At 38.0% G+C, this 25,519-nt stretch overlaps 2 protein-coding genes across 3 annotated transcripts in view; one reads left to right on the plus strand and one right to left on the minus strand.

Annotated features, from left to right (window-relative positions):
* Positions 1-3,470: 3,470 nt before the first annotated feature.
* The window catches only part of mcph1 (microcephalin 1), a 37,259-nt gene continuing 15,210 nt past the window's right edge, over positions 3,471-25,519 (minus strand). Inside the window, exons 14-15 of the mRNA XM_053501969.1 lie at positions 3,784-4,021; positions 3,471-3,657 (exon numbers count right to left, since the gene is read on the minus strand). Coding sequence (XP_053357944.1) covers positions 3,605-3,657; positions 3,784-4,021 — 291 coding nt within the window. The 3' untranslated portion in view covers positions 3,471-3,604. The remainder of the gene's footprint in view (positions 3,658-3,783; positions 4,022-25,519) is intronic.
* On the plus strand, positions 11,468-23,997 carry angpt2a (angiopoietin 2a). 2 transcript variants are annotated; one of them, XM_053501970.1, is made up of 9 exons: positions 11,468-12,157; positions 15,615-15,770; positions 17,258-17,379; positions 17,816-18,048; positions 18,329-18,456; positions 19,309-19,410; positions 19,566-19,732; positions 21,624-21,754; positions 22,557-23,997. In XM_053501970.1, the coding sequence occupies exons 1-9, from the start codon at positions 11,903-11,905 to the stop codon at positions 22,715-22,717; spliced, it is 1,455 nt and encodes a 484-aa protein (XP_053357945.1). In that variant the 5' UTR covers positions 11,468-11,902; the 3' UTR covers positions 22,718-23,997. The 2 variants fall into 2 exon arrangements, with proteins under 2 accessions (XP_053357945.1, XP_053357946.1); XM_053501971.1 differs by having other exon boundaries at positions 11,469-12,157; positions 18,332-18,456.

Below are 25,519 nucleotides of genomic sequence, written 5' to 3' on the forward strand. Positions count from 1 at the left end.
GGATGCGACCAAAAAGACGCGTCTCTTTTTCGAATCCTACATCTAACACGTGAAAGGAAACCACTGGAAGTTTCGGGATGCGTTTGGAACCACACTAATGTAAACTAGTACGTCAGTGCAGGGGGCGAGAAGGTGAAGGTCGTCCATCTATTCATTCAACGCACTTTTATTCAGCTGAAGTGGACTTGCAATAGCACGGTTTAATAAGACCGCGCGCGCACACACATACATATATACACTCACCTAAGGGATTATTAGGAACACCATACTAATACGGTGTTTGACCCCCTTTCGCCTTCAGAACTGCCTTAATTCTACGTGGCATTGATTCAATAAGATGCTGAAGGCATTCTTTGGAAATGTTGGCCCATACTGATAGGATAGCATCTTGCAGTTGATGGAGATTTGTGGGATGCACATCCAGGGCACGAAGCTCCCGTTCCACCACATCCCAAAGATGCTCTATTGGGTTGAGATCTGGTGACTGTGGGGGCCATTTTAGTACAGTGAACTTATTGTCATGTTCAAGAAACCAATTTGAAATGATTCAAGCTTTGTGACATGGTGCATTATCCTGCTGGAAGTAGCCATCAGAGGATGGGTACATGGTGGTCATAAAGGGATGGACATGGTCAGAAACAATGCTTAGGTAGGCCGTGGTATTTAAACGATGCCTATTTGGCACTAAGGGGACTAAAGTATGCCAAGAAAGCATCCCCCACACCACCACCACCAGCCTGCACAGTGGTAACAAGGCATGATGGATCCATGTTCTCATTTTGTTTACGCCAAATTCTGAATCTAACATTTAAATGTCTCAACAGAAATCGAGACTCATCAGACCAGGCAACATTCTTCCAGTCTTCAACTGTCCAATTTTGGTGAGCTTGTGCAAATTGTAGCCTCTTTTTCCCATTTGTAAGGAAGATGAGTGGTACCCGGTGGGGTCTTCTGGTTTTGTAGCCCATCCGCCTCAAGATTGTGCGTGTTGTGGCTTCACAAATGCTTTGCTGCATACCTCGGTTGTAACGAGTGTTTTTTCCAGTCAAAGTTGCTCTTCTATCAGCTTGAATCAGTCGGCCCATTCTCCTCTGACCTCTAGCATCAACAAGGCATTTTTGCCCACAGGACTGCCGCATACTGGATGTCTTTCCCTTTTTACACCATTCTTTGTAAACCCTAGAAATGATTGTGCGTGAAAATCTAAGTAACTAGCCAGATTGTGAAATACTCAGACCGGCCCGTCTGGCACCAACAACCATGCCACGCTCAAAATTGCTTAAATCACCTTTTTTCCCATTCTGACATTCAGTTTAGAGTTCAGGAGATTGTCTTGACCAGGACCACACCCCTAAATGCATTGAAGCAACTGCCATGGAATTGGTTGATTAGATAATTGCATTAATGAGAAGTTAAACAGGTGTTCCTAATAATCCTTTAGGTGAGTACACACACATATATATATATAAACCAAATGACACCCACACACACCGATCACCCATATACAGTATGCCATTATGACCACTCGCGGATCACTGAGTAAGTTCCCATTTTTAACACCAAAGCAGTAATGTCCTGTGTGTACTGGCAGGCTTCTATTGGAACCAGCAAAAACTTTTTCCTCAATTTGAACTGTACTGAGCTACAGTAACTCTTCTTTTGGCCCGAACTACACGCTTGATGCTCAGTGACTAACTGACTGACTGGCTTTGTTGTTGGTGCCAGACAGGTTTGAGTGTTTTTAAAAAAATATTTCAACCTATAATAGTTCAATATTTCAATGAAAAAAACAGATATTTGCAACTTACCTGTGGTAATCAGTATCACAGTATTGGATAAAATATTGGATAAAATGACAAGGTTGTGCCAGGAAGGCAATTCGGAGTAAAACCCGTGTCAAGCTTGTATGTGTGGACCAGATGGTCCGCTGAAAAATACCAACAACACCTGTAGTAACAGTATCATAAACTAAACAAATCTATGACAAATACAATGCAATATAAATGTATACATTAGAATAAATACAAGTAGATATCTGCGGGAATGCACCAGTTATTCCCATGTACATCAGTGATCCTTGGATCCTTGGCCACCCATGACAGCATTCCCAGAACATTCCCTGTTAAAGCTACAAAGGATGGGCCAACATACGTATGTATGTTATATACTGTATATATATGATGTGTGTGTGTGTGTGTGTGTATATATATATATATATATATATATATATATATATATATATATATATATATATATATATATATCCTTCTGAGACCCGACTTTACTGTTGTGTACTTGCAGTTTCTACTGACTGTTTCTCTTTATTCATGCTGCCAACTATAAACTTAATCAGTGTCTTCAACCAGAAGGTTGAAGTTTGTCAAAAAAAGTATACCCAACAGTCTGCATATAAGGATGCTACAAGGAGACATATATAGACAATGAAGTTGTCTGTCCTGAAATGTTCAGTATGTACTGAAATGTCATGATTTCATACAAGGACATTCAGGTCTCTCTCTCTCTCATAGTAACTGTTTTGATACTGATGCCTGTATCCTGTATCAAAACAGTCATCATATACCTGTCCAAAAAAAACACCACTTCAGAAGAGTCAAATTACTGGCCTACATCAAGTTATGGAAACAATTAATGTTTAGCACATTATCAAAACATGTAAGGTCTGTGCTGAACCTTCAACTTCGTGGAAGAAATGTGGTCAAAGGAAAAATCATGAATAGAGATCACTTAAACGCTTAATAAAGATGCATAATAAAAAAATGACAGTAGAAATCACAGCTGTATGTTTAATAGTGAATGTAACACTATTTCTATATGCACACAATGTGACGAGAACTTGGATTAAGACTAAACAGCAGTGCGGACATAAAAAAAAAAAAAAAAACACTTGATAGTGAGACCAATATGGTGTAAGAAAAAAAAAAACATTTCTTAGGGAGCATAAAGATTTGCACATCGGGGCAATGGAACAGGGCATGAAGCAATGCACCCATCATGCATAGTGTCCACTGTATAAGCATTTGGAGGCAGGGTAATGATCTGGGGTTGTTTCAGTTGGTCAGGTTTAGGCTCAGCAAGGTTATGGGGCAAAGTCAGCTGATGACCCAAATGTACTGAATGACCAGGTTATCACATCTATGCAGTTTTTTTCTTCCTTGATGGTACAAGTACATTCCAGGACTCAAATTGTGAATGTGTGGTTTTGAGAACAAGAGGAATTATTTATATATATGAACTGGCCAACACAGTGTGCTATAATCAAAGCACAAGTTGGTCAATGAAAGGTTGGAGTGTGTGCCTTTTTTGACCAGGCAGTGCATAAAGAAAAGAATTAAATGTACAGTACAGTACAGTACAGTACAGTACAGTACAGCCAAATGATGCAACAAACTAGAGGATTTTGAGTATGTGCAGGTTCTGGCTAGTTAAAATTAGCATATTTTGCATTAAAGTAGTGAAACATGACAAGTTTTATTAACAGTATAACATACAACAAAAACATCAGACATCAATATTAATAAAAGAAAACATCAAATTACCAAAAACACACATTTACAGGAAAATATCACCATCACACAGTGTCTCTTTACTCCAGAACATAGTTGTCATATGGAAGCAGGACATGATGAGTCACGCAATCTGGCCAAGAATGGGAGAATCATTTTTTAACATACTACCAGAAATACACTCTAAGGTAACTTTTTATAATGCATTTATTTAATGCTTTTTTTTATATTTATCAAATTTGTATTTCATATGTCTTACCTAAAATCCACTGTTCTGATAGGCACTTGGCCCCTTCAGGCTTTTTGCCCTTGTATTCCCCGATGCAGATGCCGGCCTGCCGAACGCTTCTGCACACAGAGCCTCCACACAGCTGGATGAGTTCAGTGAGACTGTGGCAGGGTGGCTGTGACAGCGACGACACGAATATGAGTGGCTCCTCCCTGAACAGATCCTGCTGATGCTCTCCCGCCGAAAGATGCTGCTGCAACCGGCAGATCTGTGAGAAACAAGACAGAGAACTTGCTATTTGTGCAATACTAACAACAACTGAATCAAATGATCGCATCTGATGCAATTTGGCAATTTAATCTCTAGAAAAAAAAACTCTTTGAAAGATTGCTTTACTCCTAGTCTTTGGCGCTACATAGGATCTTATATCTTAGACACTTTTTGGGCCTTAAACTTTAGGATGTTGAAGGTTATGATATGATAGTTTAGCTTGTATTTAAAAATTTAGGACTATATCCCAGCTTCTTAGTGATTCTGATAGTGTTTATGCAGTTTGTATTTTCTAGCAAAAACTGTAAATTTTTGAAAATTTAACATTAATAAGTTTACCTAAATAATTTTATATGTTGGAATTGATGCTAAATTAAAAACTAGCCAATTCAATCGCGCGGCTGTATTTTACATACATATGTGCTTCTTGAACACGTTTAGCACTATATTGCTGCCAACCTGGTCCTGTCTTTTTTGCTATAACGGCCTCCGTTCTTTGGGCACAGCTTTCCAGGGTGGTCAGGATTTCTACCCATTCTGCACCAATACGAGCATTAGTGACTTTAGATGCAGACCTTGATGATTAAGAAGGCTGTACAGTCAGATTTTTCATTTAATCCCAAGCATTTTAGTGAGTTTAAGGTTAGGGCTTTTTACTGGACGCTTAACCTTAACAAATAATGTATTAATCAATATGTGCATTTAGGTTTTAAGCTATGATCTTTAGTTCCGGTGAAGAAAAATCTGGCTTTGTGGCAGCAGCATGGGTAGGATGCACATATGAAACATGCATAGAAAATGTAGTAGGAATTAAGGGAATGGACCACTCCTGGCTCAGATTCTATTTGACTGTTCGTTATCAGTAGATTTAAATGGTGACTATTCTGCATGTTCTCAAATGGAGTTTGGTGTTCCACAGGGTTCAGTTTTAGGCCCACTGCTTTTTTCTCTTTACATGCCTTCTCTGGGCAACATAATTCGTAAGCATGGTATTATTTTTCATTGATATGCTCATGACACACGGTTATATGTCTCAGCAAAACCAGATGAGAAAAACAGCTTACTAAAGTTGAGCAATGTGTGCAGGACTTAAGAGACTGGATGTTAATTAACTTCCTTCTGCTTAATCCTGATAAGACAGAAGTTCTAGTCATAGGATCCCAAGCAGCTAGGACCACAAGCTTTTTGATCACACTGTAACTTTAAATGACCTTCCTGTTCCATCAAGTGCAACAGTGAAAGACCTCGGTGTAATTATAGATGCCAGCCTTTCATTTGAAGCATATGTGAATAATTTTACCAGGATAGCATTTTTTTCACCTTAGAAATATTGCCAAGATAATGAATATACAGTATTGTCACTAAATGATGCAGAAAAACAAATTTATGCTTTTATCACCTCTAGGTTGGACTATTGTATCGCCTTACTGTCTGGTTGTTCAACTAGGTGCATAAACAACCTTCAGCTAGTCCAGAATGCAGCAGCGAGAATCCTCACTAGAACAAGAGGATACGAGCACATCACCCCTATCTTATCAACACTGAACTGGCTCCCTGTGAAATTTCTTTAGGTGTATTTTCTTCTGGCTCTCCCTTTTAGTTATGCTGTCATAAATAGTCCAGCCGGAGTCCCTGCTTGCACTAAATATATTTACTTTATACGTGACTGTGACTGTGACCATACCTAACTGCCATCTCTCCTCCTCTCTCTCTTTTCCTCTCCTTGTCTCTCGTCAAGCTATACATGTAGCTCCTGAGCTGCCAGTGATCCAGACCCTCTCTGCCCTTTGGACCTGTCTGACTCGTCCTGGTGTCCTGCTTCTGGTTGGAGACCTTGTCGCATGGATGCCCTATGTGGTCTGTCTGCGATACGTGTGGTGACTGGGGATGATTCCACTTTTGCACAAAGACGGTCCTGGCCTCAGCTGATGCAGACAGCAGTTCTCTGAGGACTCATTTCCTGCAGTCTACCTGAGCCTCCAATAATGAACTGGACTCTTAAATGCATCTCCTGTTACACTGAACTTCCAGTCTCACACAGTATGACTGCAGATCAATCCCCTGCTATCCATTATCACCCAAATGAGAATGGGTTTTCTGTTGAGCCAGGTTCCTCTTAGGGTTTCTTCCTACTGCCATCTCAGGGAGTTTTTCCTTGCCACTGTCTCCGTTGGCCTTGGTTTGCTTATTAGGGACAATCACATTTCATACAAACTCAAATAATTACTTTGATTGTGTAAAGCTGCTTTGCGACAATGTCAAAATGAAAAAAAAAATCCCGAAAATCACATTGTAGGATTTTTTAAAAATGTATTTGCAAATTATGGTGGAAAATAAGTATTTGGTCAACAACAAAATTTTATCTCAATACTTTGTTATATACCTTTTGTTGGCAATGACCGAGGTCAAACGTTTTCTGTAAATCTTCACGAGGTTTTCACACACTGTTGCTGGTATTTTGGCCCATTCCTCCATGCAGATCTCCCCTAGAGCAGTGATGTTTTGGGGCTGTCGCTGGGCAACACAGACTTTCAACTCCCTCCAAAGATTTTCCATGGGGTTGAGATCTGGAGACTGGCTAGGCCTCCCCAGGACCTTGAAATGCTTTTTATGAAGCCAGTCCTTTGTTGCCCGGACGGCATTTTTGGGATCATTGTCATGAAAGACCCAGCCACATTTTATTTTCAATGCCCTTGCTGATGGGAGGTTTCCACTCAAAATCTTACGATACATGGCGCCATTCATTCTTTACACGGATCAGTCGTCCTGGGCCCGTTGCAGAAAAACAGCCCCAAAGCATGATGTTTCCACCCCCATGCTTCACAGTAGGTATGGTGTTCTTTGGATGCAACTCAGTATTCTTTCTCCTCCAAGTTGAGTTTTTACCAAAAAGTTCTATTTTGGTTTCATCTGACCGTATGACATTCTCCCAATCCTCTTCTGGATCATTCAAATGCTCTCTAGCAAACTTCAGACGGGCCTGGACATGTACTGGCTTAAGTAGGGGGACATGTCTGGCACTGCAGGATTTGAGTCCCTAGCGCAGTGCGTTACTGATGGTAGCCTTTGTTACTTTCGTCCCAGCTCTCTGCAGGTCATTCACTAGGTCCCTGCTGTGTCGTTCTGGGGTTTTTGCTCTCAGTTCTTGTGATAATTTTGAGGTGAGATCTTGCATAGAGACCCAGATCGAGGGAGATTATCAGTGGTCTTGTATGTCTTCCATTTTCTAATAATTGCTCCCACAGTTGATTTCTTCACACCAAGCTGTTTACCTATTGCAGATTCAGTCTTCCCAGCCTGGTGCAGGTCTACAATTTTGTTTCTGGTGTCCTTTGACAGCTCTTTGATCTCGGCCATAGTGGAGTTTAGAGTAGGACTGTTTGAGGTTGTGGACAGGTGTCTTTTATACTGATAACGAGTTCAAACAGATGCCATTATTACAGGTAACAGGTGGAAGACAGAGGAGCCTCTTAAAGAAGAAATTACAGGTCTGTGAGAGCCAGAAATCTTGCTTGTTTGTAGATTTAGGTGACCAGATACTTATTTTACAGAATTTACCAATCAATTCATTCAAAATCCTACAATCTGATTTTCTAGATTTTTTTTCTTATTTTGTCTCTCATAGTTTAAGTGATGAAAATTACAGGCCTCTCTCATCTTTTTAAGTGGGAGAACTTGCACAATTGGTGGCTGACTAAATACTTTTTGCCCAATTGTATCTGTGGGAACTGTATACACGATCATTCACCAACACTACTTGCACATTACAAGAACTCGGCTAAGAGTTTCTGCTACATCCCCCATACAGTCCTGACCTCGCACCAAGCCATTTCCACATCTTTAAGCCAAATAAAGGAATTCATTGAAAACCAGCATTTCAGACATGAGACAGGCAATATAGATCCAGCGTACTAAGAAAACTTTTTTACCTTAATAGTATCTAAGCCCTAGTAAAGGGCTGGGATAAGTATATAAGTGTAGTATGGGATTAGAGAGAGAGATAAAGTTAGTTTTTAATTCTCATTACAGTGTTCTGTTACTCTGTGCAAAAAGTAAAAAAAAAAAAAAAAACGGTTTGACCCGGTTGACCGAAGGTTCCATCGGATATTTGAAGAGTTTATTATTTGTAGCTTTAGTGATGTATCTAAAGTTAAGGATTCGTAGTAGTTCAAGAATTATTTATTGTTATGTGACCTTTTCAGTGTTTCTAGCTACATAATGGTAGACTCCAAAACAAACACCATTTCCAGTCTAGACCATGTCCAGGTTAAGTCCTAAATACAGATACACCTCTATTACTAATTTGTGCTTAAATGAAAACGAAAATGTTTAGTAACTGGTCATCTGCCATGCTAGTGAAACGTATCAATTAACTAAAGGTTGCATTTACTCAAGAGTAAATAAATCTGAACACAGCTTTAAAGCAAACCTACAGAGTACAGCAGCACCACTAATGAAGTCCAAGCATGCATAAACACAGACTGTCATAATATTTGTTCAGGTGTGCCAACAGTCACAGATGATAAGAGCTTAGTGCAAGTTTGTCAGTACTTCTGCATTCTGGAAAATACTAACGCGATAATGAGCTCACGGGGCGTCCAGTGTTGTTTCATCTGAAGCACATTACAAAAGCCGCTGTTTGAAAATAAAATAGTTCGACGTGAGCACAGAGCCGTTTATTCTTTGAAACAAAACAGATTTTGCACATCGCACTTTGAATGATGGGAACAGCATTGTGCTGCGTGTGAGTGTAGAACAGAGGTCTTATGACACAGGCAACCAAAGCTCCCTGTTGGCAACTGATGGGGGTAATACATCAAAGATCGGGCACAATGGCGTCGTCTGCACCTCGTTTGAGCTCCTTTGGCTCCAGTTCGAGGGCTGTGAATGGTAGCAGGCAGCTTGAGCTGGCATTTATGCCGCTGCCGAGTGCGCTCAGGACATGCTCCGTGACCATCATGGGTCAGTGGCATGCCTGAAAGGGACAATCTGCTCCGCTTAGCAAAGACACCAGCGCCATTTTAAATGCTCTGGAATTTAGGCCTGGCGGAGTGCTATTTATAAACCTGAGTTTAAAAGAGTTTCAAATGATCAGCAATCCAGTGCTGTGCAGTTAATAACTTTAGAAATGTTTAAAATGTTTATATATATATATATATATATATATATATATATATATATATATATATATATATATATATATATATATATATATATATCAACCAGTTACAGTGATAATTAGTATCTGGTAGAGCTAATATTTCCTATAAATGTAAAAACATTACTAAGTTCTCGCTATTCTGTTCAGTTTTTAGCTCAGTCAAATCGTTAATTAAGAAAAAAACGACATTAATTAAGGAATAAGGCCAGATGAATGAATGAGCTTGGTTGTTTTAGTGAAATCACAGCCTCCGGTCAAACAACAGGAAAAAATAATTCCTGACCCCGGCAATCATGAATTCCCACATCCGGATAAAATGGACAGAAATTCAAACTCTTTAAGAAAAAGGAGGACATTGGATCACTTCCTTCCTTATCCAACTTCCATTCAACATGAAACAACTAAGGCAAACACTGGCCTCCCACGCACGGGTCGGAGGAAGATGATTCAGAGCAAGCACCTGAGCTCCAACATGTGCGCCTCTGTGACATCGGCATTCTTTCAGCGCACTTCCAGTCCGGCAAAAAACTTTTCAATTCCAGCAAATGCTTGCTTTCATTACTGTTTTGCTATGGGCTGGTATAACCTTTGCATTCCCAGGGGAAAAAATTAATAAAAAAATAACGACATGAGCACAAAAAGTACTTGTAAACAAACGTCCTGATGCTGATCAAATGGAAAAAGTGTCCATGTTGATTACAAATGTCCCCTCATGTTCGTGGAAGTGACGGCTAAAGCCACAGGCGCACTGCGCTGATGTCTGTTCTGACGAGACCCCCACGAGGTTAAGGACAAAACATCCTCTGAGCGGAACGATTTCCTCCCTGCGACACCTGCTTTCCGCATCCGACATCACTGGCTTCATAGGTGACGTGCTAACACTGGGAATAGAAAGGAACTATCTATTGGACTGTAACCCTTGACTCACATTTACACTTTAAAATAAACTTTTAAATGCATGAAGCATCTATAAAGATACGCATGTTTATTACCATGAACAAACCTGCATCATTAAACAATTCTGTAAAGGAATTAGTTATAAGAAAGTGTTGATTTATGCGGAGACAGAAATGTTATACCCCATTTGAGGGAACTTAAAACTTATGAAAAAAACCCCCAAAAGAACATGATGCTAATCAGAGAAGTTTAAAGCTGCTATAACATAACCGACTTGTTTTACAGATGTTCCGCAACATTAAATGTAATCAGAAATAAAAAAAAAATTACAACAGTGTTCTTGAGAAAACAGTGTAATCGTTGCCAAATCAGCATGCTTTACTATGAAATAAAAATTTTTATAGAAAAATTATCAACTTCAAGGTGGTAAATGTGACTATGCATGACATCAGTCTATAAACACGCTATCCGGCTGTTGATTATTTTCCTAAATCTACACAACCCTGTGGTCCAGATCAGAGTTGATCCATGATCCTTAAATATTGCCGACTATGGTTGATTAATGATCATTGCATTAATTAATTGTTTATTTGTTAATTGTTTCGCTTAAACACTCCTTCCTGCTCACAGGGTTGCCAGATCATAAATACAAATCCTCCAATACAGTGCTGAACGTCCTTCTACCAAGATAAAAAAACAAACAGTCCAAATAACATCTGTATAGCCCAATTTTATATGCACATAAATTGTTTAATTAAAATTAAGCCATTTTTTTATTATCGAGATAATTAAAAAAAAAAATTCTCTCATTCACTGTGGTTCAAAGAAAAGAGACACTGAGCCGTCTACTTCTACAATTATTAAAACGGCTTGCAGTATTTGCCTCATTTCCTTTTATTTACTCATTGGTGAGCCAAAAAACATGCATATAATGCAATAATTAGAATCCACTGTAACATAATAGACTCCAATAACTTGGGATGAATTTTTGAGTTCTGGCATTAATAGAGATCAGGAATTTTAAGATGACACAGGTTTTTTATTAATGACTCCTGAACCGATGCCACATACTTGCTTGTATTCTGCTTTTTAGCTTTTTTCTTTTAACAACTTCCAGATAGGGCAGACCAGACAGGAAATGGTGGTGCGTGTTTTTTTTTTTAGATTAAAAAAAGAACAACCTACAGTTAAGATGATGTGACAAGTCATGCATGTCTTTTATAAACTAATTCATTCTCCACATTTATTACTGTGGCTTTAAGCAGCGGTTAGGGGGTGTGGAGGGTATCTTAAGAAAAAAAAAAAAAATACAACAACATGGGTTGAAGCTAAATGGTTTGAGAAACCCAGCTGCATCCTGAAGGGCTTTTTTAGGACAGCCGTCTCGAAGAAAAACACTAATCCCGCCATTGTCGTCCTGTCCTCTCCCGCCAGTCTGCACAGACTTTCTCTGGAGCAAAGGAGGCAGCTAAGAGGGACCATCTGATGGGAAGTGTTTAATTAGCGTCCCCGGGCCTGTGTAAGAAGGAGGGGTCTTGTTCTCAAGTCCTACAGTTAGAGGAGCGCTTCGGCTCACGCAGGACACAGAGAAGACAGCTGAAGAGTGCTGCTGTATGACGCTTTTACTACTGCATGCTGGTATTTGTCTCCACCTCCTGCCTTTCATTATAAATGAAGCTGAGAAGAAGTGCTGGGAGAATTCTGAACAGGGGCACTGGTGCAGCAGCATTCAAACTCGGGAGAACCTGACAAGTGGGGACGTGCAAGGCAACTTACTTAAACATTAAATTAAACAAGGACCAAAAAAAAAAAAGAGACAAGATGATGAATGCTGGAATCTTTATTTTAAGCTTTTGTTTCACTGTTGGAAAAGGGTATGCAGTCGACAAGAAGCAGTATCAGATTCAGAACGGACCTTGCAGCTACACATTCCTTCTACCCGAGCCGGAGGCATGCCCCCCGAGTAACTACGGCAACCAGGTGCAGAAGGATGATCCGGCTGAATACGAGGAGTCACAACAGAGGCTGGAACAGTTGGAGACTAAGATGGAGAACAACACTGTGTGGCTGCTTAAGGTACTGTTTCATCCATTACTTATTCATCCATAGGTGTTTTCAGTTAAAGTTCGAAAGACCAAGACAGAGAGCACACTTCATCTGTCTTGGCTATAAAATAATTTATAGAATAAAAAAAACACACACACAGCTCTTTAAACAGCTCGTCCACAGCTCGTGTATATGATTCTCCTATATGAACCAACAGGTGCATGTGGAAATCATCTCGTGGAAATTATGGCTGAAATAACAGTTAATTTTCTCCCCCTTTCTATATATTTTCAAACAAAACACAGACCGGCAATAGTGTAATGAAACCAAGAAATACGGGTAATGTGGGGGGAAAAAAAAACATCACAGACCTGACTACTCAAGTTTCAAACCTATTTAGTTTTCTGTATGTTAAACCAAACATGTATTTGAATGATCGATGGCATAAAAAACCTTACCCTATAAATGGATGATGTCAATCATCCTAAATGCTTACAATTACTGGAAATTTAGATGATTGAGCAGTCTTTTGCTATTGCATGTCTTAATGGTACCATGAACATTTTCTGCTACTAGAACAAACATGTTGGGTTTGGCAGAACACAACACTTTAACTGAGAATCTCTTCTTAATATATTTAAACTATTCAGACACTAGGCTCATTGTGTAAACATGCAACAAAAAAAATAATCATCTGAATGTGAAGTCATTATAAAAGAAAAAAAAATGCAGAAAGCAACAAATCTTGAACCAAGAAAATACAAAAGGAGGAAAAAGTGTATTGTGTACAGTGCAAAGCTGCTTTTATGGTAATACACAGGATGTTCTGAAAATACACCGTGAGTCAGGTGTATAAACCCCGCGCAACAAAACTGACCCAGAATCCGTGCTTGCCAAAAAGTACTCGTCTACCCTTTTTCTTGAACATCATTCAAGTGTTACATTCTAGCACACCACCATTGTGCAAAGGTCGGGATGGGTCAAAAAACTAAGTAAACATGTTTTATTGCATGGTTTCCTTTCTGACTGTAAAAATCGGACATTATATGGCATTGTCAGTACACTCAGAGGAAAGGCTCTTCCTCTAAGTGGCACTTTCGAGGTCTATAAGCCAAGGTCAGAGGAAAGCATCAGACCCCGGCATGTCCTAGGGTCATACTACAGAATCTCACATGTTTGGCATATTTGCTTCATTAGCAGCCAGGACATGAGTCTGTGCCATGACGCTAAAATGACCCGCCAGACACCGTCTGAAGTCTTAAGTAGATAGAGAACTAAAAAAATTAAATAAAAAAAAATCTTTTCCTAAAGGAAATTATACAGCTGATTGGACAATTAGCTGTCAGCAAAACGTCCTGTCCGCAGTTCCGATAGCACATCAAACACTCTACGCAAGATGGAAGTGCTGAGAGGAAATAAAACAAAATTAGCTGATTATCAAAGTTGGCACATTTAGAATTCATCAGTGAGGAAAAGTTAAATATATCCTAACTGCAGTAGTACAAGACTTCCGGAGTAGCATTAAAGCGAATAAACTACAGGAAAACATTTCCAGTACGTGGTCAAAAGCCACGCTCATGTTTTCCTCCCCTGTCATGTTATAGAAATGTTTTCATTGAGGACGCAACTCGTCACTCATGGCCCATCCTGTTTGTTTGACGGTCTGCTGTTCAGGAACTTCATGCAGGAAAGACCACAAGGACTGGATGAGTGCTAGACACACATCACTTCCATTGGGATGCAAACTCACTCTGTTTTTTTTTCAGTTCATTTGCTTTTATTGCTCAGGAAACACTAACCTGAAGTGAATAAATAGAAATTTCTCAAGATGCAGGGAATTTTCTTTTGGTGTTATTCAAAACATTTCCCTGCTGCAAGGTGATAAAATACATCGCTTCCCCTTCCCCCAAAAAAGTTCCTTGCAACTTCAGAAATTTCTATTTATCCGTTAGGGGTAAAATGCCTTTTCACCATCTTTATCAGTTTAGTGCGTGGTATGAACAGGTGTTTATATATATATATTTTTTATCCTTCAACTCCCCCACATGTCATTCAATATTTGTAGTGTTATTAACACTCTACCACATTACATGACCTCTTAGAAGTAACTCGTGACTACTGGCTAGTGCCTCTGTGATAGACAATGCATCTGTCCCACACTGACAGCACATTTTTTGCTGTCTTGGCTCCAGGCCATGGACAGATGTTGCTGGGAATCAAACTTGTAAACACTTTTTGTTACTACAGTTGTATTAGTGCGTAGCCGTGTTGTCTCACACCTGCAGGGTTGGAGGTTCAGATCTTGCCTCTGTTTGCATGTTCTGCCAGTGCTTGGTGGGTGTCCTCTGAGACACTGGACGTAGGCTAATTGGTGTTTCAAAGATGTAGAACAAGACGGTGTGTAAATGTGAGTGTATACGCCAACATAACTTCCCTTACAACAATGACTATTGGAGTGAAGTCATACTTCACTGTGAACAACCATAGCTTAGTCGAACACACATCTTGAAAGTATTGATTTAGATTACATTACATTACAATACAATCTGAACTCCGATCGGTTGGATAAGTAGATTATTGGCTTTTAGATTTACCACTCAACTAATGTTCTAATGTGTTCACACAATGTGTTGTATTTCCTTATTAAAACCTAAAATCTAAATGACAGCGCTTATCATAACATATACACAATAAGAGGCTGAATTTCAGTACAGTTTCCTTAAAGCGATCCAGCAACATTTTGAATATTTATGGTTAACCAGAACCTTAGATGTTCATGCGCTCGTGTTACCAAGACCACCTGTGCGAACAGCGACGGCTTATGAAGTTTACAGCAAAAGCTTTAACAAGCAAAGAAAGTTGGCTTCCACAAGGCAAAAGCCTGCCAAGAGTACATACTTCTGTAAGACTTAGACTATTATGCATTCTCAATGTCTAGATACATGTAGCCCTTTTGGGTCTCCTTGAAAGGGGTTATGACCTTGTTATGACAAGTTTCATTTACAACTCATCAATGAGCTCTAAGTCTGTAATGTAGCTATAGATCATCCGACCAGACATAATCCTCAGTATGTCTGGCTCTTATGGAGCACAAAATATCCAATTCGATCATCCTGATATTACTATTTACAACATTATTTAAGGGAAGATATGTAATAGAAAAATTTTCTGATCCATAAATAAATGGAACTTTCGTGTAGTGTAAATATGGCATTAAAATAAATCAGTCACAAGAGGGCATTACAATGATCATCAATGTTTTCAGTCAGAATTACAGGAAGTGCTCTACACATGTCCAATGTTCAACTAATGCTTGTATTTACTACATACAGTACCAATTTTAATTCAATGGTTTTTGTTTCATGATTTATTTTCTACATTTTACCACAGTAAAACGTTCAAAACCAAACCCGCAAATAATCCGGCAAACATACACAGCTAGCTTGTTGTAAAATTGACCCAAATTTACATCTTCTACCTTCCACAGCTGGAGAGCTACATCCAGGAGAATCTGAGGCAAGACATGATGCAACTTCAGCAAGACACAGTGCACAACCACACAGCAGCTATGATCGAGATTGGCACCAACCTCCTGATTCACACGGCTGAGCAGACACGAAAGCTCACCAGCGTTGAAGCACAGGTAAGTGAGTGATGTATACTGTTGTGGTCCTAAGACTACACACACTCATCCTAAACATGAACATCATGGCAATTGCTTATAAATCTAAAAAAAAAAAAAGAAAAATGACTGTAGTGTAATAAGAATGTTTTTACTTCGAAATTAAATAAAAAAAAAAGTTTTGCTGAAAAAAAATTCACAGAGGTATGCTAAAGATTTTAAGTAGATTACAGTAAAACATTACTTTTAAAAATTTAAATTTTTACAATGAGCTTTTAAATCCAACGCAGAGTTTTTTTTGTTGTTGTTGTTGGTTAAGTAAGAATTTTAAAAACTAAAATATAAAGATTTTTAAAGCATATGTTTTGGCTTAAACCTTTTAGCAAACGTTTAAAATGTTTTATAAGATTGTTTAATAAAAAGATCTATGTTAATTATTATTACATTTTTTTGTAAAATGTTTTGAATCTTAAAAATTCAAGATAAATACTAAAAAAAAACTTAATTATTATTGAAATTGTAAAAAATTATAATAGAAAAAAGATGAAAAAGAAAAAAAAAGCTTGGTTATTTCTTCTCCAAATTAAGTATTAATTGTTAGGCATTAAATAAAAGTTTTAACTCAGTTTTATTAATAAAAAGATATTGGCCTTGCAATAATTTGTTTTTTTAGCTGGTCTTTTTGCTGGGGCAGAATGACTGCACAACTCATCTTTAATAGAACAATCATTCTGGACAAGGAAAAAAGTTCAAAGAAATCACTGAAAGCCCAGTATTACCATGATGTTTATATTCATGATGACTGAATGTAAACGTCTGACCGCAACTGTATGTGAAAGCCTGAATCTCATTCGTCATTCTAATTAGACTGAGCATTGTGTTGAGTTCTCAAAACTCAAATATCAATCTCTCAGCTTGAGAATTCAGTAATGAGGTTATTGTTCAGTCCCTCCAGTCCCCATGTCCCTTTCCCTTTATTAAAAATTTGACTGTCCCTTGTATAGACTTTTTTGTTTTTTCCTCCGCTCATCAAATGCTGGACTTGTGCTGTAATTCCAAGTGATGTGTGAAAACCCTTTACATGCAATTAAGGCCTTCACATGCCCACATGCTCATCCCTATCCAATGAATGTCCAAACCCATAGCGTGGCATGCAAGATCAACAACAGCCCATGTGAGAGCCGCAAGAATTGGTTTTGACAGATTATTCTAGGGGAAAAGTGCAATTGTCAAAATTCATTACGCTATTATGGCACAGGATTTTGTCAAATGAGGACACCTGCAGATTCGTATGTATTCAGTTCATATCATCCACAAGAACACTCAAGACGGAATCTTTGAAAAACGTGAACTGAAGTGGAAAAAAAAATTAGTGGAGCTCTAAAGGATTTAATTATGCAAACTTGCAAGCTTTGTTAAACAGTTCAATTAACATAAGGCATGGAAAGTGAAAGCTTCCCTGAAATAACTCTGAAAAGTTTTTATTGTATGATTCCTTTTTATTTTAGGTTATAAACCAAACAACCCGACTTGAACGGCAGCTTCTTGAGAACTCAATCTCGACAAATAAACTGGAAAAGGATATGATCATGCAGACGAATGAAATAAGTAAACTCAGCGATAAAAACAGGTGAGATTTTTTTTTACAATTACTTTGTTTTTTTTTTATTATTAATTCAATAAATTGCATTACATTGCATTTTTATATGATGATAGATAACTTTTCAAGAAACCTTTCCTAATTACTGCAGGTATCTTGCAAAAAATTTATAGCAACTGTCTTTGTTTAATTATTAATTATTAAGTTAATGATTACGAACAGCTGATAAGTGTTAGCTTTGTAAGACTTGAAACTTTAACAGCTTTCAAATCTTAAACATTGTCAAGTTCTTGAATTTATGTAAAAAAACAACAACTTGTAGTTAAAAAAAGTTCCGTTAATTTTTTTTTTTTAAAAGGCAAACTTTAAAAAGTTTGCTCCGCTTAATTTTTCATGAAGCTAAGTGATGAATAAGTCATTTCAAATCCTCACATGATAATAAGTTTTTTTTTTGTTTTGTTTTTAGCATCCTGGAAAAGCGGATGGAGGACATGGAGGGCCAAAGGCAGGCAGAGCTGAAGAGTCTGCAGGAGGAGAAGGACCAGCTGAAGAAGCTGGTGGAGAAGCAGTCAGGCATCATTGAGGACCTAAAGCAGCAACTGCAGCGTGCCTCAGACGAGAACGGGGTCCTGCAGCAACAGCAACATGAGCTGTCGGAGACGGTCAACAACCTCATCCAAAGCATCAACATCCCCACCTGTGAGTGAGCACCACTGCATCGCAGCCAAACATCACACAGGGGAATGTGGGAGGAAAACAAAGTGGCCAGAATATTATGGAATCCCTTGGGTGACAAGTGTTCAGAGAGCAGATGCTGCAAACTTTCTCTTCGTCATTTATGACACAAAATAAGAGGAAATTTCCTTTGGTTTTTGACAAAGAGCAGCCAAGACAGTGTAAAAGGCCCTTTTAAGTGGACGATTATCACATGCAATTAGTGACATTACATTCCTCAGTCCACTGTTCTTTTTTCTTCTAGCAGATAAAACTGCGATGATGCAGGATACACCCTCACAGTACAAAGACTGCGCTGCCATCTTTAAGTCCGGAAACAAAGAAAGTGGAGTCTACACACTAACAATCCCAGACACCAAAGAACAAATAAAGGTATAAAGGATTTCTGTTTCCTGTTAGCCATTTCCAAAGTAAATACAGAGAGATGGAAAAAAAAGTGTAAGAAGGAAAGAGAGAGGTGAGAAGTAGAAAAGAGAAATAAAGTAACAGAGAAAAAAAGGGAAAAATGGACATGGAAAAACGGGATAGAGAAAGAAATTTACGGACAGTGTGGGTGTGTATAAAAGCAATAAAGAGTGTGTGAAAGGTAAAGGAAGATGACAGAATTAAATGAAATAAAGAGAGATGAACTAATGCAAAAGAAAGAAAAAGAAAAAGGGAAAACAACAGGAGGAAGCTAGAAAAACAAACCAAGGAAAAGAAAGGGAATAAAAGATAAAAAAAAAGAAAAAAGAAAATGAAGGGAATAATAGAGGAAAAGAATGATGGTGAATAAAAAAAAGATAGCAAAAAGGAAAGAGACCAAGAAAAAGAAGAAAATAATCTATGTTCAGTCAAATCTTTCAGTAAAAAGGAACATGGAGACAGACAGACAGACCAGACAGATAGACAGATAGATACTATTTCACTGTTTGAGACTTGAGTAACATCAACAACAGGAGGAACTTCCAGTCACTTTCCGGGAAATACTGCATTCCATGAAAGAAAGTCTTTTTTTTTTTTGAAGGTAGTTAGTTTACACATGCCTGTGCAGAGTCAGCTCTCTCCTAAGAAACTTTTCACAGGGAGTTATTTATGGTTAGCAGATTAACAGCGGTTTAACAGAGCCTTTACTGCTCTGAAGTAAAGATAAGTGAAGTGAAAGTAAGTTAGTTAGTTCAGTGTGACAGGAACTATGAGATGCACAAGCAAAATGTTTCAGGACAACACTGTTTCTTTTTCCAGGCATACTGTGACATGGAAACAGAGGCAGGTGGATGGACAATAGTGCAGAAGCGATTCAGTGGCCTTGTTGACTTTGATCAGACGTGGAAGGAATACAAAATGGTGAGCACTGAAAGAGAGACGCTTTCTCAGTACAAAAAAGGGGAGGAGAGATTCCGATACTGGTCACAATGGCCGAGTGATGAAGTTTGTGCTTAAAGAAACAAGCATATTTGTATATCTGTATAAAACATATTTATTCTTGTCTTAATTCTAAGGGTTTCGGAGACGCTTCAGGTGAACACTGGCTGGGCAATGAGTACATCTCCAAGCTGACGAATGAGCAGCAGTATGTTCTGCGCATAGAGCTAACGGACTGGGAGGGGAACACGGCTTTCTCTCAGTATGATGAATTCTCCCTGAGCGGTGAAGAGCAGAAGTACAGGTGAGAAGTCATCACCGGCTGTACACTCTAGGCTCTAGAGATAAAATGATGATTTGAGGAGTGTGAGCTATGAAAAAAACATTATCTGAGAGATATTTCAGCTGGAACATTATCACAGACTTTGGGGAACCCATGAGACCTTTAATAAGTTATTAAATAAATGGTAAAATATGGGATCTTCACATCCTTTAAAAAAAAAAAATCAGTAATTCTACAAAGAAGTGTTGAATCTGACACTTAATAAAGAATGTTAATAGTGATGAGTTAAAATCCGAAAAGACAGTTTATACCCATAGTTTATGATCCTTTAAAATAGAATCACAAAAAAATAAAATAGCAACCAAAACTATGTTTAATACTGGAATACATGTGATTATATAATAACATGCTTGTCTATGCTCTTTAAAAAACTCTTTATTGCTTAGATGGACCTAAAGAGTTATGTCTGGAATCTTGACATTTTAAATCGGACAAATCAATATCACACAAACCTGGGGTGCACTGTATGGTATTGATCGCATTTACAGTACTTTACTGCAAACACTTTACTGCAAACACTATATGTCATAGAGCCTATCTTTTGTCCTTACTATGGACATGGCTTTTCAGAAAGGGTCACATGACATCTGGCTAAGACTATAGATATGCATTGGAACCCCACACCCCTACCCCTCGAGTGAATGAATATATGAGGCTCATGGGACAGAGAGACCATTTTCATAAATGTAAAAAGGATCCCCTTCATCCTTAGTAACTGGTCATGGTTGTGGTGTTTTAAATGAGCTGATAGTTTTGTTATATCCTGGGAAATAAAACCAATTAAATTAGCTTTTTCAAAAAAAAAAAAAAAAAAAACTCCTGGTTTAAATTCTAATACATTTAGGGATATATCAAGCTCTAAAAAGATACAGTATGTATTGTGGTATGCGTGTGTATGGATACCATATTAGTATCATGATCTGTAATATGAACAAAAAATATTATTTTAGTGCCATGATTAATTAGATAAATAAGAATAAATACGCAGTACTTTTGTACTCACACTGCCACAAAATCTCACGAGTGGTGCCACACACTTGTCGTCATTCCAAAGTAAATGTTTTGTCATCTGGAAATGGTTATAGCCTATGAGATACAGAAACAGGACGACAATATCCCAGAGCTGTCTCTGAACTCTTATCATGCTCCCTAGAAATCAACGCCAACTATCTTAACCCTTGCTGCTTGACCCCACCACAATAATAAGCTGAAGGCAAACACTGCCCAAGTTTCTGTACAATAACAATGCTGGAAAGCCGGACAAACTGGACAACAGCATGGGTTTCCTGTTGTCCATTTCACACACTGAAAACAGACGGAAGTTGGTAGAGCCAGAGAGAGAGATAGAAAAAGAAAGAAAAAAAGTCAGAAAATATGTTTTTGTGTAAAAGATAGAAGAAGAAAGATAGAAAGTGATTCGCAGATTGTGTGTTTAAAAGAGCGAGATAAGCAGTGTGTGTGTGTGTTTGTGTGTGTGTGAGTGAGAGATTCCATTACGTCTTATCAAAATGAAAGAAAATACTGTTTTAATCCAAAACAGCAAGATATAAATAAAAGAGAGATCTGGAGAAAGATAAAGAAAGTAAGACAGTGTGAGTTTGTGTGGAAAAAAGAGAGAAGAATATTATGAAATTTAAGGAGTAAGACTGATTGATAGATAGACAGATAGATAGATAGAGCGAGAAAATGACAGGGTGTAGATATACTGTATAGAGACATGTATAAACAGAAATACAGGGGGTGTATTGGTCAGTCCCAGTATAGAAGCTGGTTTCATACTTTAACTGCTGTACTCTGTCACTTTTCCATCCAACAAGTGACATTGTGTATTTCTGCATTTCCAATTGTACAGGATACACCTTAAAGGCTACACTGGAACTGCGGGTAAAATCAGCAGCCTTGCCCAGCCAGGAAGTGATTTTAGCACAAAGGATGCAGACAATGACAAATGTGTTTGCAAGTGTTCACAGCTAACTACAGGAGGTAAGCAGGTTGTTTTCCTTCATTTCAGTTCAAATACGAATATCCACACGCACGTACACGCACACGCCTATCCACCCCGGCTCACTGCCCCGAGCGCTTTTGAACGTCCCCCTCTTCTTGCATTTTCCGTGTTTGGGGTCATGACTCTAGAGTGAAATAAGCTGGAAGCTAATCACTGTTCAGCTCATTTGGGAATTGGGCTCTTGTGAAAGTTGACATTAATAGTCTGGGAACTGCAGACTTGCAAAGCTTTCTATCTTGCGGGTGTTTACAACAAAACTGCTAACTCAGCTTTGCTCTTGCGACGAGGTCTGATCAAGATTTACAGTTTATCTTTGGTACATTTGCTCTGATTCTCACAGACAAGCATGTTTGTTAATTACTGAAATCTGCAGAGATTAAAACATTACATGTAAGACTATACATGCTGCATCAACAGACAGCAATTAACACTCTAGTTAAAATGTATGCATGGACTGTTACTGCAATGAAATATACAAAATGTTATGACAAGTTGGGTTTCCAGAGTTTCCACTAAACAAAAATGGGTGTGCACTCTGGGTTGAGGGTCTGGCTGTGTCTATCTTCCCTGCCAATTACAGTAATATGCGGTAATCCTTAGCCTCAACAAGCTTATGCATGAAGAAGAGCGTTAGTGGTACTCAGAAACATTATTGGTTATTTTCATGCATCCAAGCACAAACTAGCCTTCATCCTCCCCAGTAGGTGGAAAGAGCTGACAAAACCAACGTATAGTGTTTAAATTGTGTGTCTAAGAAAGCTGTTTGGTTTATTTTCACAGGCTGGTGGTTCGACGCCTGCGGCCCTTCCAACCTCAACGGCGTCTACTATCAGCAAGGGCAGCACTCCAATCGCTTCAATGGTATCAAATGGTACTACTGGAAAGGCTCTGGATATTCACTTAAAGCGACAACAATGATGATAAGACCTGTGGGTTTCTGAGGAGTGAATAGGGCAGTCGTGAGGCAACAGCGGTTTCAAAACTAAAATGGAACATTTTGAGGGGAGGACATGCTTGGCCTTTAGCTACGTGTTGAGCATGCAAAACTGCAAAAAAAAAAAAAGAAAGCACTTGAAAGAAACTTACAGATTTTAAAGGAGTATTAAATCACTAAGAGCATGTCACGAACATGTAAAATATTAAGTCTGAGTATGAGGACATGGCACGAAGACTGTTAACGAAGGCCTTACGTTGGATGTGCACCGATGGAGTGAGCGGTTAAGAGCGTCACCATTATTCTTCACGCAAACAACCTAATGGGTTCTGTAATATTTGTTTAGTGAGTTTATATTTCTGAACTTGTTTATAAATGTACAACAGTTTGATGAGGTTTGATATAGAAAATGCAACTATGGTACAAAGGTAAAGGAGAGTGACTGATGTGGAAGGGTCCTTACACTAACCAAAGCAAATGAAAAAGATATCCGTTTGTTTACAGTGATTTAGTGATTTACATATACATTTCTTTGTAATTTTAGCACAATTTGTAATGTTTAATATATTTCTGAAAAAAAAATCCCAGACTTCAAAAAAAAAAAAAAAAAAAAAAAAGAAAGAAACTACAATATTTTGCACAGATTTGCCTCATTGTAGTTAAATACAAGTGACAGCTAAAAGAGAAAAAGGTTCATGACATTTTTTTTTTTTTTTACATAACAAATCTATGGTTGGATTCACCTGTGAGCAGTTTTAATAAATTGTCAAAATTTTACAAGTTTACACAATTCTCAGAGTAATGGGTTTTTTTGATGTTAGTTTTGAAATTCTGATACATATTTTGTCTTTTTTTTGGTCAAAGAAAACTTACCATCTCCAGCTAAAGTGCCAAAAGGACTGCATTTATCACTACTAGGATTTTTCTACACTTTACATTGCTGAGGCAAGACTTTCTATTTATTTATTTTTTTATTACACATTTTATTATTAGGGAAAATTGGTTTTTATTTTAAACTTTAATAAAAAATGTTCTTGTGTTTTTTTCCAAGCAAATCTTAAACCAATTTTTTATTAAAGGCATCATGGATATCATCACACCATGAAAAAAATCCTAATTTCATCTCAAAGTAATTTCAAATCATTTAACAAGTTGAACTTACTAAAACTGATGGAGGGGTTAGGAGATATTTATTTGTTTGTATTATACCTACTTAAGAGTGTCCTTTAAAATGTATATATTTGTTTGTCTAAATGTCATAAAAAAATTAAATACTGTTCAACCTTATTGTTTTGGTGAGTTACTGATCATTCTGTGCTTTAAAATTTAATTGGAATGATAAACACTGCCTGGTCAAAAAAAAAAAAAGTCGCACTTGCTAAGATTTTATTTGATCACCTTTAGCATTGATCACAGCATGCAGTCTGGTGCCCAGTTTGTGTTTGAAAATTACTCCTCATGCTCCCAGAACTGCAATTTGAGTTCTGGAACATCAAAAAAGGAACATGCAGAGATATGATAACCTGGTTGTACATCCAGGTCGTTAGCTTTCTTTATTTTATTGGCCCATAACATTGGGAAGCCCAGACCTAACCAAATGAAGCAACCCCAGTTCACAGCGGCATGATGGGCGCATGTCTTCATGCACGTCCCTTCTTACACTGCCATGCCCATTGCTCTGGTATAGGGTTAATCTGGACATTTTCTGATTATCCTCACTAGAGTTCTCTTCACATTATGCATGTGGAAATGCTCTTACTTAGCTATTAAACATAGCTGTGATTTCAAATGCATTTTATTTATTTATATATATATTTTTTTAATTATGCAACTTTACCAATGATACCCATTTTTTTCTGTTGATGGTTCAAGTCTATCCTTCCAGGTTTTAATAATGTTTTGCACAGTTCTTAACCCAATTCCAGAAATAAAAAAATTTCATTGTTTGCTTTGCTTGATGCATGTCCATTATTCAACCTTTTTGGGCCAGACAGACAACTATATTGGTTCTATTGTGTAAATTCAATATGTGTATTAAATAATCCATATTCAAAACTTTTAATACATGGTGCAAGAAACTGTGGCTTTTGTAGCCCACCTACACATTGCAATGGAAACAAGAATTCATAAAGGTATTTGTTTTTGAAAGTGTTTAATTGTTAACGTGTACCAGAGTGAAAAAAATAATAAAAGATGACCAAAACTGATCTTATACAAATATGACCTCACTTCAAACATGGTTGCATGAGCATGCAGAGTTGCCATTAAAACTGAATTACTGAAGCCATTACACCCTTTTAGAATTCGGTCAGGCATGAATTTTCTTAATGACAACACACAGGCGATTCACGGAAATAAATTATCAATTTTCATATATTTGACTAGAGCTCAAATTGTTCACTTGGAGTTTCAAACTCCCGAGTCATTAATGCATTTGAAAACCACTCTAATGAAAAATGGAATTCATATAGTCCAGTCTGTAACACTACAAGAGTGATTTTGCATGGCTTCATGGTTTAGGCCTCTGACACAAGGGCCGTTTTGGCATAGCTCACAGAAACTAATCAAAGTGGAATCCAGAACACGAACATGTGTATCTCTCTTACAAAAGCCAATTTCAGGGCGAGCAAAGACAAACAGGAACCCTACTGCATCTATTTTCTAACCTTTTACTTTCCTCCATGCAGGATGTCTACATTTCAGCCAAGTGGTCTTTGAAAACAATCAGCTTTTATTCACATTGCTTCATACATGACCCTTTTCAAGCTGTGCCAGGGGAAAATAAAAACAAATCCTATTTTTTAGGCTT

This window comes from Clarias gariepinus, chromosome 8, assembly GCF_024256425.1.
Source record: "Clarias gariepinus isolate MV-2021 ecotype Netherlands chromosome 8, CGAR_prim_01v2, whole genome shotgun sequence".
NCBI lineage: Eukaryota > Metazoa > Chordata > Actinopteri > Siluriformes > Clariidae > Clarias > Clarias gariepinus.

Excerpts from the sequence above, each read along its gene's own strand:
- angpt2a (XM_053501970.1), top strand. The coding sequence starts at position 11,903 with ATGATGAATGCTGGAATCTTTATTTTAAGCTTTTGTTTCACTGTTGGA. Across the intron at positions 17,380-17,815 it reads AAACTCAGCGATAAAAACAG|CATCCTGGAAAAGCGGATGG; the intron begins GTGAGATTTTTT and ends TTTTGTTTTTAG. Across the intron at positions 18,457-19,308 it reads ACACCAAAGAACAAATAAAG|GCATACTGTGACATGGAAAC; the intron begins GTATAAAGGATT and ends TTCTTTTTCCAG.